We start from the raw sequence: 16,720 nt of genomic DNA, 5'->3' as shown, positions 1-16,720 counted from the left end.
GAAGTATGTTTCTTGTGTCAATCGTATCCATTGTTTTCTTGCTTATTCTATTTCAGCATGTGTCAGTGGACTTCTTGAGGGCTGTTCCCCTTTTATGCATGCAATGAACTTGATACATGTCGCTGTTATTCTCAATAGTTTCTTGAGTGACGGGTATTTGTAAATGACGTTCCAATCATAGTCCTGTCTTTTAAATGTTGCTATTAATGAGATACTTGGGCGAACTTCCAGAGTACACTGCTCATTTTCATCTGTTGGTTGTATTGGCCATGAGTTTTGTGTAGTCATCCATGGTGGTTCAGTCCACCATAATGGATGGTCCTTGAGTTGTTGAGTTGTTAATCCTCTGGAAGCGCAGTCTGCTGGCTTTGATGTTCCTGGCACATATTTCCATTGTGCTTCTGATGTTAGTTCTTGAATTTGACTGACTCTGTTGCAGACGAATTCCTTCCATCGTGACGCATGAGATTTAATCCATGATAGTGTTACTCGAGAGTCAGTCCATAGGTGCGTAGTCTTTATCTTTATGTTTAGTGTGGCTTTGATGTGAGCCATGAGTTTTGATAGTAGTAGTGCAGCTGTTAATTCTAATTTTGGAATTGTGAGTTTTTTGAGTGGTGCGACCTTTGTTTTTCAACATATGAATGCACATTCGTTTTTTTGTCGTGATTATGAATATCCATGTGAATGACTGTGGCCATTGCAACTTGGCATGCGTCAGCGAAACCATGTAATTCGATTATGGATGAGTTTTCAGTTTTGAACCAACGAGGTATTGTTATTTTATTCAGTTTTGGTAAATCCTTTCTGATGTTATGCCATTGATTAATGACTTTGTTTGGTAGTAGATCGTCCCACCTCACAGTGTGGAGCCACAATTCTTGGAGCAGCATCTTGACTCTTATTATTACTGGGGATGCAAATCCCAGTGGGTCAAATATTTTTGCAATGTCGGATAAAATTGTGCGTTTTGAAGAGGCGGTTTTCTGTGGGCTCAATGATGTTGAAAATGTAAATATGTCTTCGTGAGGTTTCCATTGTAATCCAAGAATTTTTGTGGTGTGATAGCTGAAGCTTATTGATTGTTGTGGATTCTATGATATCTCTGATAGCGGTGAGGACTTCCTTTTTTGTAGTGCCATTTTGCCAATGAAAAACCGCCCGCCATGCAGAGATTTTAAAGTTGTATTACTATTTCCATTAGCTGCTGTATGGTTTTTGCACCCTCAAAAATATCGTCAACGTATCTCCTGTACTTCAGAGATGGTATTGCCAATGGATATTTGTTTCCTTCATCCTTTATGAGTTGAAATAACGTTCTTACTGCTAGAAATGGAGCAGCCTTTGTACCATATGTAACTGTTGTTAATTGATATATTACTTCATGCCCTTGTTCATCTATCCACAGCATTCGTTATAGATCCCAATCATCTTTATGAACATTTATCTGTCTATACATTTTTGTGATGTCTATGGAGAATAGGTGTCGGTGTCTGCGTATCCAGATAAGTACATCTATGATATCTGGGTTCAGATTAGCTCCCGTGTGCATTATATCGTTTAATGATTGTCCCGACGTTGAGGGACTTGATCCGTTGAATACCACTTTTAATTTGGTGGTGGAACTGTTTGGCTTTATTACACCATGGTGAGGCAAGTAATAAGTTTTCTTGTCACGAGGATAATTTTCAGGTAATCTTCGCATATGATTTAGATTTTCGTATTCTGTCATAAACTGTGCATATAGTATGCGGTAATTATCATCTCTTATGAATCTTTTCCTTAAGCTTTGCAAGCATTGATGGGCTGTATTATATGAGTCGCCGAGGATTGATGGTGTTTCCCTTAATGGGATTTCAACTGTATATCTTCCAGTAATTTCGTGTGTTTGATTCTCTACATAGTGGTGTTCGCTGTTGTTGTTGATTTGGATTGTACTGGTACTCTAGTTCCCTTGGTACTTCTTCTTGTATCCAAAATCTTGTAAGTAAATCTTGTATGGTGTTTTACAGCTCTTGTGTAATTATAGTTATTGATGTCATTGTCATAGTGCAGTTATTGACTGGTCCACTTATTAGCCACCCGAAGATAGATAGTTGTGCAATGGGCATGGATGATGAATATTTGATGATGTTTGGTTTCATTATTTTTCCATACATGTCGGCTCTAAGTACAATGTCTACTGGTCGTGATTTTGCATATTCTTGATCGGTTAGTGGTAATCCATTTATGCGTGGCCATGTGCATTGAGATATCGTGGGGTGGAAGTAATATTGATAAGGACTTGAGGATGTAAGCATGGACCGTGACTGAATCATTTGTGGGTATTGACTGAATTGTAAATGTAATAATCCTTAGTGTTTGTGTTGTCCTGCTTATTTAATATATAATGATAGTGGAATTTTGTGGGCTTGTGTGAAGTTTTCGTGCCAATTTTTTCGTGATGAGTGTGATTTCAGACCCGGTGTCAACAAGTAGACGGGCCTGATAAGTAGTCAATTGTGCCTTTACGGTAACCACAGCGGTAGCTAGCAGTCATTTTTTGGCGGTTGGCAATTGGCAGTTTTCTTATCTAGTCATCTAGTGTTTAATGAGAGACTGGCGTCTTCAGATGTATGGTTTCGTTCTTCATGCAATAGTGTATGGTGGGTCTTGTTACAGTGCATGCAGTTCCTTGTGTTGAAACATGGGCTTGGTAAGTGATTTTTAAAACATTTTATGCATAACTGTAGTTTCTTAATTGCAGCCCTTCGTTCGGTAGTAGAGTTTCTTGAATTCGCTACATATCCACAATTTATGTTCTTCATTGCAGTAAGCTAATGATGTTTGATTTTGATTTGATTTCCAATGTTTTTCTCCCTTTCATTAGCCGTTGATGGCTGACATATCCTTATTTGAAGTGTTGAATTTGGGGGAAGCTTCACATTCTCTCATTTCTGTAACGTTTTCTAGTGCTTCTACTTAGGCCAATATGAATATTGTTAATTGTGCAAACGTTGAATATGCAGTATTGTTCCCTAATGATCGTTCCCATGCTGTTCTTGTTTGGTCGTCGACGTGCATTAATGCCACGTGTACCATTAACGAATTACTTTAATAATTACTTACCATTACGAAATACATTAATAAATAACTCAGTCTGCTCATCAATTTTTCTAATTCTGTAGCCGACTTCATGTTTCTTGATGATATCGTAATGGTTTGTCTTATGAGTGATTTTAATGCTAATCTGGGAGAATTATATTTTTCCATTAGTTTGTTCCAGGCTGATACTAATGAAGTGTTCTGCGGTGATATGACTGATATTAGTCGTACTGCCGACCCTTCTAGGCAGTTGCGCAGGTAATGTAATTTTTGCACGTAGTGATTGAAATAAGTCCCTAAACATGGGTCACGCCAAATAATCTCCGGTAAATTTTGGAATAGGAATGTCGGGAAGGCACATGATTGCTTGTGATTCTTCTGGAAATGTCTTCTCCTCTGTATTGGTAGTTTGCCTTTGTCGTGTCGAATTGCCCAATTCTTGGCACAATTTCATGATCACCGCTGTTGCCTTTGCATGACAAATTGCTTCTTTTAATAAAGCATTTTCTATAAAGTATTCATGAGTTATACCTGATTGTGGCCAGGTCGCTTCTATGCAGTCATGTTCTATCATGAATTTGTTCTGTAGATCATCAATGGTATTTTTTATTACTCGTACTGTACACATCAATATCCGTGTGCTCTGCGCTGAGATTGTCAATTAGTGATTTAATTGTGGTAATCCGTGTCCACTGTGATTTGGCCTTTAATATTTGCTGGTTTGTTAGCTTATCCTTTGTTGAGTTACGTGTAGTGCGTTCGTGGACGGTGGAAGTATTTGCACTCACTGATTCTTTCATTTCTTTTTTGTTTTGAGTTGTCATTTTGATTTAATGAGTACAATAGTAGTGTACGTACAGTATTGAAGAGATTTTCTTTATTTATTATCTGCTTGCAAATATTATTATATAATATGTTTTTCTTTCGATGTAGCAGTATTGGACGAATGCGCTGATTTTCACTTATCCGGCTCGAAGGACCAAAATGTCTGAGATCAGACTGAAAACCTCCGTTGGATGTTGGGTGGAGATATTACTGGCAAGTGGGAGGGACAATGCAATTATTCAAGATTACTTGTAGTGTTTATTGTCTTTCCTTTTATTAAATATAATAATATAATAAATAATTAATGATCATGAAGTATATAAATAATTCTAATATATAAATATATATTAGATAAATATATAGATATAAATATAATAATAAATATATAAATATAAATCTAATAATATAAATGGTATGATTGAATAAATATAGGAAGTTTCTTCTATTTTGTTACGTGTTGATGAGTGTATATTATTTTTGTTATATAAGCAGTACGTGCTATCATATTATGCGTTGGTGCCGCCGCTGATGTATTATGCGTCGATCTAATGGAAGAGCTGCCTTAGTAGTAGTATGCGTTAAAGCCTCCGCTATTTGTATTATGCGTCGGTCTAATCCGTTAATATGTATAATATGATTTTTATGTTTTCACTCTTGTTTTATGTTAGCTGTCTGGGATCAGACTAAAATCCTCCTTATGATGGTGGGTGGAGGCTTGCTGGCAAGTGTAACGGGCAATGCAATTATTCAATACTACCTTTAATGTTTATAGTCTGTCCTTTTATTAAATATAATAAATAATGAATAGTTAATATGAAGAATAATAAATAATAATAAGAATTAATAAAACATAAATAATCTATGAATATCGAAATGAGTGTATGATAGAATAAATAGATCAGTGTTTCTTCATTAATGTTGGTGGCGATAAGTCTGTGCGTGTATTCTTGATAGCCTGGAGCGTGATTCCTCTTCTTCCTTTGGGTTGAGTAGTTGTAGTGGGAGACTCGTGGTGGTAGGGGCAGCAAGTTGGTGCCGTCTTAGCAGCCGGCGTGGGGTGAGCTGTAGTGTACAGAGTAGTGGGAGAACGCCCGTGTGACGTTACTGCTTGTGTCCGTGATTTGGGCGTAAACCGCGGTGTAGAGGTAAGATGTAAGAACGAGCGTCTCGTCGTATCTTACATGAGCTGGCGGGAACAGCGGTGTAAGGGTAAGATGTAAGAACGAGCGTCTGGTCGTATCTTACTTGAGTTGGCTGAAACCGCTGTAGTAGTAGTCGTAAGAACGAGCGTCGGCGTTACTTACATGCGGGCGTAAACCGCGAGTGTAGAGTGGCGATTCTGTCGTGATGGGTGCTTGTTAACTAGTAAGAAGTAGTATGGAACGAGCGTTTGCGTTGCTTACGGAGGCGTGGGTGCCAGTATAGTTGTGGCATCGCTATTAGTTCCTGAGGTTGCTTGATGCTTGCCATAGCCTCCCAATGGCGATGGCAGGGTTGGATAGCGAGCCCGATGTGAAGAGTGGATGATTGGTACTAGCAAGAAGCAATCGCGACACATGCAGTTCCTTACATATTCTCGTACGAACTGGATGCGCTGATAACGCATCAGTGGTTGTTACTATGTCGCTATTTGTCGTGACGTCAATAGGGCATAGCTTTGTAGGGTTCATTTGTTATTACTTCTCGGAATTATAGTCGTATATTAGTTTTTCGGCTAGAAGCATTCTTTGAATCAGTTGGTCAATGTTTACAAAACAACACACCTCTCCCACTTTGCATTCCGCTTAAAACTGCTGTAATCCGTAACATTATCACTAACGCGTTATTAGTTTAAGTTTAGTTTAACGGATTTTATAATATAGCGTCACTATTTCTTTCTTAGATTATTTACTTAGTTGATTATTACGTATGTATACCGCTACAGTGAGTGATAAATGAAGAGAGACGATTGAAAATGAATAGTGCGCTTGTTATACTGACTGTGTAATTGTTACTAGTTAGTAGTGTTACTACGCATGAAGCGCAGCCCTTAAATATTATCGCACTATTCCTTAAACGACGGTGTTTGTTACCATGACGATATTGGTCGTGATGTCAACAGGGCATAGCCTGGAACGTTCGTTGTTATTGTTTTGTTTAAATAATTGAATTGCACGTTCATACCTCTCCCAATTTCGCCTTTCAACTTTTCAATTTGTAACACATTGGCTTTTAATAAATGAAACCTGATTGTTATATAAAATATTAAATTGTTTTTATATGAATTTTCATATTTTTATTCGAGTAAATACATACCTTTAAAATACAATTGCTATTTACGAGAAGATTCCCTGGTTTGATATCACGATGTAAAATTCTAGCAGAGTGGAGATACTTAAGACCTGAAAAATAATTACTCATATTTTCTTAATGATATTTGTATTATTATAATTAAAACGTACAGATGGTTGTTACTACAGATGTTTTAATTTAATTATATTATATGATACATTATAAACATAACGAAATTTTAAAATACTCGGTGCTTAAAAATTAGGTAATATTTAGAAAATTACTTTTTAGGTAAACTTAAAGTAGTTATAGATATTTTAAAATTTAGAATATCGATGAAATATGTCATATATAATTAATTCACAGTTAAAAAATACATTTTTTTTACTCAAATAAGTATATTTCACGTTTATTTTTTTTTTAAATAGAGGAAATTTGGTTGAAGCTCCATACATTATATACAAGAATATAATTGATTATTTCACCTTTTAGATTAAATTGAAAGTATTAATCTTTCACAAAATATGGTTTTCTACAATTTTAGAAATTTGTATAAACCATCACTCATATTAACGACTATCGTTAATCAACAAATATACTAATACCAAATCTAATTAAAATAATATAATAAAATTTCTTAAATTTGATAATCCCAATAAATGTAATGTTTAGTGTATCTGCGTGTGTTGACTGCGTAATCGTTATTACGCTAAGCTAAGACAAAGACTGACTGGAGCGTGACAAGCGCAGTCCTTAAGTATTCTCGTAGTAATTTTTAGGCGCCGGTGGCGATCCGGTGTCTGTTGCTATGCCGGTATTTATTGTGACGTCAATAAGCATAGTTTTTGTGAGTTTCATTGTTATAATTCTTCGAAATTATAGTCGTATGTTCGGGTTCTCGGCGTAGAAATCTTATTCGATTTCGTTGGCTAGTGTTTTTAAACAACTGTTCGCGTGCTCACACCTCTCCCACTTTTGTATTCCGCTTTCAACTGCTTCAATCCGTAACAATTATTCTAACATCGATACTACTTTTATTGGAATTTTAAATAAATTTATCAGTCCATATGTTTTAATAGATTTATCGGCAGTCATAAAATTGTTTTTGCTTAATATAATTGAGGGAATTTTTATGTGCTGAACCATAGATGGTTTATATGTAAATTCTCTTTTTAATCAGAGAATCTTTGACTTGTTTTATACGCATGATGAGTGCATAGAGTTAAACTGATTTACTTATTTGAAAAATTCAATATACGTTAGAAATATTTTTCTAAATGAATATATTTTTACTATGTTTTAATAAATATTTCCAAACCAAATCTGTCAATAATAGCCGCATTAATCTTAAATATTTTATTTATTGCGCGTGGTATTTGGTAATTTACTCAATTTTTTCAAGTTTTACTCAATGTCTAGAATATCTTGCTTATGTTTTAAAAAAATTATACTTTTGTATCTTCATAACTCATTAATGTAATATATCGACATCATACTCTTGTATACAAAGTGTGTCTTGTTATGAGATTAGCATTTTTTTATTTCGAGTTTAAGTACTTGAAAACTATTTTTTGTAATTTAAAAATGTTTTATTGATAAATATACGTACGTTTTGTGAAATATTTATTATAGTAAGATTCTTAATAATGTAACAGATTATTAATGTTATACAAAAAAGTTATTTTTGAACCGATCTAAATTATCTTTAGTTATTTTAAAAGCCTTCAAAATGTAAATAAAATGTTCATTTGAAATAAATTAAATTTCTCAAACTTTTTTATATATAATTAATACAATGAACATTATTTATTTTACTTACTTTATCAATATTAATTCGTCGTTCATGTTTTAATTTAATGAATTTGGTTCATAATCTTTCTTAAATAGTTATCATTCTTTTTACATTAAATCTTGACACGAAAATTAATAATCATTACTATTAATATTAAATTTAATGAATCTTTTAAAAGTTTTTTTTACATAATTCTATAATTTTTTTTTTATAGACATTTATTTATATATCAGTACTTTATTATCAAATTTTTACTTATGTTCAAATACTTCATCTATTTCTTCTAATAGTTGATCCACTATCATAAAAGTGTGATAGAAATAGATAATTAAGTTCCTAAATTTATATCTTAAATATTTATTAAAAGAATAAACCTATTAAAGTAAAATAATTTCTTACTTTAAATGTTTGAAAAAATTATATATAATAAGCAGTATTGATAAATTATGTGACTTATTTCTTGAGTTATTGTTACAAAAGTTGAAATCTTTATATACTTTATTACATTTATTTATAATTTTAAATTTATTAATCTTTAAGATTAAATCCTATGTTATTAATTTTTTTTTAATATTCTTATTTAACTTTCTATACACACATATGTTTTTCTTACCATGAAACTGATATTTATAGTTTTTATCAATTTGGTATAATTATAATCTGTTTATTCATTCAGCTTTCATTTTAATTTTGGTAGTTTTTTTTTACATTGCATTTTTAGTTCCTGTACTATAAATAATATTGATTCTTGTTATATATAGTACTTTATTTTGTTTTGAAATTTCTTTAAAAATTAAATTAAAATTAATAATATAAATTACAATTTAAAATAATTTAACTTAATTATTGTTTTTTAAATGCAGATTGTGATTTACGTTTATGTTTTTCACTTTATTATTCATATTCCATATATTTTATTAATAAACGCACTTTAGAAAAATACTAATTATAATGTCAACTTGGATGCAGAGGTATGTTACATTCATTTTATAAATAGCTTAATGTATTATATAGTGTTCCATACTCTGCAAATCTTCAGTGTATAATACACAATATCTCCCAATACCATATTTTATTTTCTTTAAGGCTTTCGTTGACTATCTTTCTTACGCATGTATTATAAATTTATAATACTTATTATCTGTAAGTCAATCAATAATATTTCTTAACAACATACATTATTTTGTAATATTTTTCTAATAAAAAGAAAATTATATTCAGTTTACAACAAAAAATTACATACTTGGTATGTTATAACTTCATTCGGTAGTATTTATTGTTTATTGTACATATTTAATTATCAATTTAAATAATATTCCATTATACTTACAATTTAAAGTTTGATTTAGAGTTCATAATGATATATACAAATATATATTCCATTTATGAATATTTTCAAATTGATTTTAAACAGAATTATTTTAAAATATACAATATGTTACTGAACAAAATGAGTCCGATGATCCAGCTAGAAGGGCCAAAATTGTTTACATAGACGACTCAGAGACCAAAAGATGTTATATGGTAGAGATGTACGGGCAAGTGGAAGGGATAGTGTAGTAATTTCAATATTAATACATCTGTTGTTATGCTGTTTATTCCGTTAATTTCCAAATACAGGAATGATTCTTGTTACTGACATCAATCAATGAACTCTTGATTCTGTGCAGATCTTGGCTTTAGCAAGCGCACTTTAACCAGAGGTAGGAGTTATAATGTTTGCTTCTCTTGGTGCTATACCCACGGAAGTGAGAGGTTGTAAAGCTTTTACCATTTCATCGAGTAGAGCCACGTGATGTTTCTGCAATGAGCGTTCAATGGCGCGAAGATTAGTTAGTAGACATGTGTTGTGTTGGAGGTTAGGGTCGGCAAGGCGGCCGCAAATGGCCCGAATATTAGTAAGATCACCAAGGTGGGCGCTAAATGGGGCGTTTGGCTTGCAGACGTGTCTTCGTGCGCGTGGGCACTAATAAGCTTCTTTTTGAGTACAGACAGTAGAATGAATTAAGATAATTTTACGTGTACTTGTGTGATGGCCTCAATACATTAAGTATGCCGGGTGACCTGGCTCCTGGAGAACCTTGAATTTGAGATGATGGCTATGACGCCTAAAGTAAATGATAGTACAAATGAAGACTAATCTTGGACTCAGTTGAGTGACTTTTCCACTTCCTTTTTATTTGAGGACTTCAACGAAAGTGTTTAAATCTTATGGTGGTCTCTCATAAATACATTTCAATTGCCATGGTGTTCACTTGGGTTCCCTTCCCTTTTTTGTGTCCAGTCAAAGAGCTTGCAATTTATAAAACAAGGGTAGCGCTTCTCGTAGCCTCGTCTGCAATCACGAAGCTTAGTCTTGTCTTCGTTTTCGCGCCATGAAGAATCTAACGACTTGTTTTGCCAGATGTATAAGGGCACTACTACCAAATGTTTTAAGGACAGGACTTTTCAGAATTCTACCGACTATTTAATGATGTTGTTCTGTCAGATGTTTTACGGCATTGGAAAACGTTCTCGCAATCTCGAACAGTTATACATATTTATTAGTATTGCTATACCAAAAACATATACATAATTTAAAATAATGTAGTAATCGGTTCAACCTCTTTCTGAAGAATCTTAGTACTTATTACAATACTTTCATTTCACGATCATTCAAACGTTGTTATAAAAAGTTAAGATTATATCGATTATATGAACTACTGCAAAGTTGAAAATATTTTTCAGTATGAATTCAGAATGAATATGAATTAGTAATTGAATAGACTTTTATAACGAAGATTGCAAAATTTGGTTGTATGACTTATCATGTCGATGATGCTTTTGAAACACTAATATTTATAATTATAATATTAATATTATCTTACCTCGAAGTATCTGATACAAAAATACTTTTATGTGATCAGCACTGAGATGCTGAGGGCTAACGATTATCTTGTGAAGATCGCTTTGTAATAATTCCGTAATAACATATCTAATTTAATATAAGTTAAGAAAAAACAACCATTATAATTTAACAATTATTAGGAACTGTGAAGATATGAATTTATATTTATAGGAATTGAATTATATTTAAAAAAAAAAACTAACATTTATGTGAGATTGTTCGATTTTAAAGGTTTAGTTTATGGCTCGAACTACCAATTCAATAGCTCAGTGGATTAGTCTCTCGGCAGGATAACTTCAAAGGAAATAATAAGTGATAAGGCTGAAAAATATCATGTATTTAGTAAAACAATGTTTATTATTTGTAAATGATTATAATATTGCACTATTGTGTAGAGGGAGAGATAATTCTATTGAAGTAATGAGGGTGTGTTTTTGTATTCTTGATTATTGTAGCTTCCATGGATATGACTGAGTATCTTGAAGTTGAGGTAATGCTTCATGTTGTAAATATCAGCAGGTGGAGTCAATCAATCATGCTTGTGAGGTAGCATGAGAATATGGTGTTTGAATCAAGTATGCTTGATGTATGAATAACTATACTTCATATGATGTAAGATGTTTAATGGAATTTATTAAGTAATCAATTGTGTCTTTAATTATTTATGGGGATAGTAGAAGAATCTAGTCACAGGTAAGAGTGATTAATGGTAAGATTTCTAACTCTTGAAGGATTTAATAATCTGTATTTATAGTCTATTAGTCGATCTGTTGTTGTCCTTACTTGACAATGTGCTTAAAACATAGCGACACTTGTGTTAGCTGTTGAGGGCCTGTACGATGTCGAAATATTAATTCGAGAGAGCGTAAGTGTGCCCTATTTCTGCTAGAGAGCCTGAATGGTTTCGAAGTGTTTTTCGAAAGAGCGTAAGCTGGCCCTATCGACTCTTATGGGCCTGTACGGTTTCGAAGTGTTCTTCGAAAGAGCGTAAGTTTGCCCAACTTATTTTTGTGCGAGTCGTGACTAACTAATTTATTAATATAAAACGATGTACCTTGCAAACTGCTGACAATGTGTGGTGATTTCTGCGTAATTAATGTTCCCTTTGATTACTATTCTGAACTGCAGGCTAGGTGTATTAGATGCTGTGTAGTTGATGCCCCCTTTGATTACTGTTCCATTGGCTTCACTGTAATCACTATCTAAAACTGCCGATTTCCTTTTCTTATGCACGCGCGTAATTTTACCTATACTGCCGAATATATGGCCACGTGTCGTCGTCAACAGTATACTAAAAACACTGAGCGGCAATTACACTTGAGTGAGCGCGAAGTGATATTACAATGACCCTTTTGAATACGCGCACGAACCGAAGGCTTGATCGTTCCGTGGCGGTCCTGCTGAGGGCAGTTCGAGACCCGTGTGCCATGGCTTCTACTTGTAGATGATTAAATCGGTTCACTGTGGTCGGTCACTTCAGTCGGGTCATGGCAAGATGTTAATCGGAAGCGCAGTTGAGCGAGGGTGGTTCGGCAAGAAAGCCGGTCAGCAAGAAAGATTTTCAGCGAGTGGGCGAGGCGCACTGCGTGCGTCCCTTATATAGCCAGACGGCGGCTCTCTTAGCTGGCAACAAAGCATCGTCGTTGCACGAGGCGTAGAAAGAAAATCTAGAACCTTCGAGAATGTTCGACGAGAGAAAAGTAGGTGCAATACCCTTCTGTGATCTTATAGTATATTGTATTTCATGTCGTAAAACTTGCTCGGACTTGCCGAGTTTTATTTATAAACATTCGGCCGAGTTCGCGTGCCGTGCGCCGCACAGCGCGTATGACCTACTTTTTTTTAAATTCATGGAACTGTATCAATCTCGAATAGAGATGTATGCGATCATCTTATATTTATATATATAAATAATTAACATTTTAAGTAAATGATGGTATAGCAAACAAAACTATTATACAGATGAGTAAGTTTGCACACGGCATTTCGGGTATTCGTGCATGTGTCTATTATTACCTTAATGTGCGATATGCATACCAGTGGTATCATAAATGAGATATTTCACCTAATTTGCTCATAGTTATAATAGTTCACGTAAAATAAATTAAAGAATTTCTTTTCAAATAGCACTCTATATATTTGATTTTCTCCTCTAATTGTTCCGTAAGATTGAACGTGTAAAATATCCAACCAATCATAATGATATGAACTGCCGATTAAAAATTAGACAATCAATCTATATCAGAAAATAATTTTATTTGTATCAAGCGTTTTCAAATTTATTTACAATTAAATATCGAATTATGGTTAGACCAGTCATATTTGGTACATATGTTATTATTCACAACGGGGTTTTAAAATATCTGTTAGATATTGTAAATATTGGAAATTGCAAATTCGTTTGATTAGTTTTATAACATTAAAATTTGTTAAAAAATACTTCATTAAATGTAGGTATAAACATTAACTTATCTTAAGTTATAAATTTATTATTAGTTACTGTTACTGATTACAGCAATTTTACGCGGTAAACAAAGTGGGAGAGTTAAAGACACCTGCTTAGGTCGAAACATTGCGTTCCGAGTCATAAACACGATTCTAATAGGTGAAACTACATTACAATTCCAACTAACAAGGACCGACGAACTCTCTAAGGCTAGATTCTAGTGTCGTCACTCTAATAATCAGCATAACAAGAGTGATCCAGAATTCACCGGAATCGCAAGCCTGTACTAGGATATTTAAGGAGATGCGCTTGACGCTCTCGCTCTCTTACTAGTTTCATCAAGCATTTATCAAGATCGGATCGCCATTCTACAGATCGACTCCAGTTTAACGTAAGCCAAGCTCACTCGGCCTACCAACGCTGCAGAGATCGACTCCACACACATAAACTATGCTATTACACACGTTCTTACGGATCACTAACACACGGCTGCTATCAACTAAGTAAGCAGTAATTCTAATAAGTGGTATACGGTACGAGTAATACTCCCACCCGTCAAGCAGTGACGTGACACGGATATCCTCCCTCCACTAGACCCACAGCGTGCATCTTGCTAGCGGCAACGGCATCATCACTGCCCCGCATCAGTGACGTCACACAGGCACCCCCCACTCAGGCTGCTACAGCTCTTTTCGGCAGCGGCAAAGGCGGCACCATCGCTGCCCCTTATCAGCGCGAACCTCGCCACGGCATCATCACTGCCCCGCATCAGTGACGTCACACAGGCACCCCCCACTCAGGCTGCTACAGCTCTTTTCAGCAGCGGCAAAAGCGGCACCATCGTTGCTGCTTATCAGAGCGAATCTCCCACTACCACTGCGAGTTCATAACTACGAGTACGAGAATCAAGCACCAAGCTACCAAGAATACGCTTACAGGATTCTTGTCGCTCATATTAATTGAAGAAACTCTCATTTATTCATTGTATCATACATTCAATTCGACATACATAGACCACTGACTATTTATTATATTTAATAAAGGGAAAGACACTACATTCAAAGGCAGTGTTGAATTATTGCATTGTCCCTTCCACTTGCCAGCAAGCCTCCACCCACCATCACAGGGAGGATTTTAGTCTGATCCCAGACAGTTACCTATAATTTTGTATTTCTATAAACTCAATATAATCAATTTTTTTATTTCTCGAAATTAAATAAATTTTTAAATTAATTTTATATATTTAGTAGTATGTTATAAATTAAAAATTTATTAATTAACTATTTACAAATTAAATATAAAAATTTATTTATCTTAATTGCAATTATGTACTCTATATTATAAAAAGTTATATCTATTTATTTATTAAAAGGATACATTTCTTGAAAAAAATCCAGATGTGGCGGTTGAAGAATATCCAATGCAGAAAGTACCTATATATAAATTAATTTTAACATGTGCATAAAAAATAGAAAAGTGAAATTTATAATATAGTAAACATATTAATCTATTATGCATTGTCATTATCTAAATATTTCAGAGTTAAATTAGAAAAACTAACAACTTATAATTAATTGTAAATTCGTAAACAAATCACATAAATTTATAAATATTTCCTCACTTTAATTTCTAATTTAAAAATGAAAAATTAAATCTGATTTAAATCATAAAATATTGGGACTTTTTCTTATAATTTTGTATACGTGCTAACTTATATTTTCAATCCATTTTTAACATTAATTATAAAAATGTCAAACATATATTTATGCTTATTTCTAAAAACAACCTTCTTATATTATTTTGTAAATTATTTAAAAAAGAAAATAGGTGTATTTATATAACAATTTGGAAATGATAAGAATGCTTTTTTTTAAAAATTAACATTGAATTGGTTAAGTTACGTAAATTTTATTAATTAAAGTATACCTACATACCAATGTAGAAATAATCAATTATACTACACTATATTTATTAAAAATAAGTTATCGACTGTTATTCTTTATTTTAAATATTCTATTTCAAACCACTATATATTACCAAATTAGTAAAAAAGTGTACACAATTTAAAATTTTTTATTTGAATGGTGTTATACTAAACGTGTTTAGGTTTTTAAATTTTTATTTACTGTTCTTTTGTCTAATTATGTTTATTACCATTAAAATATTTAATAATAATTTTATACTTACATTTTCGTGTTTAAAAAAACATAACATTTTTAATTCTCTAAACACTCTTCTGCTGCTAATTAAACTTTGAAAAACATTCGGTAGTTTTTTTAAAGCAACCCTTCTTCCATCTCTTGGATCCGTTACAGCCCTAAAACCAAATTTAAATTTAATCGTAATATATATTTACCTAGAGTTTATTCATTTTCTTATAAATAAATAAGCTATTATTATTAGTATTTATTTATAATTTATATTCAAATTAATTATTTCATATATCTATAGTATATTAAATTTTTATATTATTCTGAACATGATGAAAAAGGTTTAAATATTTATTTAATAGTCATATTAAAAACTATTACAATTTTTGTTTCAAAGTTAGATTTTTTTTAAATATAAATTTTATTATTTAAACTAAGGTTTTGTACAGATAAAATAAATGTGCAAATTTTCCAATCGTTAAGTATAATGGTTATAATATTTGAGATTCGTCAATTAAAAAATTGTATTTTGAAAATTTGCATGAAATAATTTATTAAGAACTTGTAAATTAAATTGGCTTAATTCGAATATTTAATACAATAGGTAAATAGTATATTTTTAATATTAATGACATTTTTATATTTAATACCTGTTTTTGCTCTGAAAGTGGAACACAACCATTTATTATTTAGTATTAGAATATTAAAAATAATTTTTATGAAAAAACATACAATTTATTAGGTAACGTAAGTATGTTTATTTATTAATTAGATAATCAATTTTAAAGTGACTTTCAGCATAAATTTACATAATGATGTATATAATGATATTGTTTACTTCAAAAACTGAGATTGTAAAAGGCAAAATGTTTTCTTAATAATGAAAACTATGAGAAGATCATTAAATAAAATAGAAATAATATAAATTGCTTACGAGATTTTAAATAAGTTATTAAATTTTTTATTACATGAATTCGTATTAAACACTCTAGAATTATCTTTTAAGCACATTTTAATACAGTGAAATTAAAAAAAAATCAAATAAATTAGTAACTTTGAATAATATTTCAATATACAAATAAATAAGTGATAATAGTAGCGATAGTAATCTATTCATAGGCATACTTAATCAAAAGTAAAATCAAAGCATATAAACTTTCTACAATTTTTATTATTTTTTAACAGAAAATGGAAATATTTATCAAAATGCCTATATAATTTTAATATTTTAGGTTAAAATTACTGTATTTAAATATTAAATTTTG

The 16,720-nt window shown here is 32.2% G+C and overlaps 1 protein-coding gene across 1 annotated transcript in view; it reads right to left on the bottom strand.

Annotated features, from left to right (window-relative positions):
• The window catches only part of nmo (serine/threonine-protein kinase nemo), a 45,770-nt gene that overhangs the window by 14,263 nt on the left and 14,787 nt on the right, over positions 1 to 16,720 (bottom strand). The window contains exons 2-5 of the mRNA XM_011505567.1: positions 15,493 to 15,622; positions 14,683 to 14,738; positions 10,840 to 10,946; positions 6,205 to 6,290 (exon numbers count right to left, since the gene is read on the bottom strand). Of these exons, the coding sequence (XP_011503869.1) occupies positions 6,205 to 6,290; positions 10,840 to 10,946; positions 14,683 to 14,738; positions 15,493 to 15,622 (379 nt within the window). The remainder of the gene's footprint in view (positions 1 to 6,204; positions 6,291 to 10,839; positions 10,947 to 14,682; positions 14,739 to 15,492; positions 15,623 to 16,720) is intronic.

The sequence above is a fragment of the Ceratosolen solmsi genome, unplaced genomic scaffold (genome assembly GCF_000503995.2).
Source record: "Ceratosolen solmsi marchali unplaced genomic scaffold, CerSol_1.0 scaffold76, whole genome shotgun sequence".
Classification (NCBI taxonomy): domain Eukaryota; kingdom Metazoa; phylum Arthropoda; class Insecta; order Hymenoptera; family Agaonidae; genus Ceratosolen; species Ceratosolen solmsi.
Note: the sequence above shows the minus strand (reverse complement) of the source record. Positions and strands in the feature narration are given on the sequence as shown.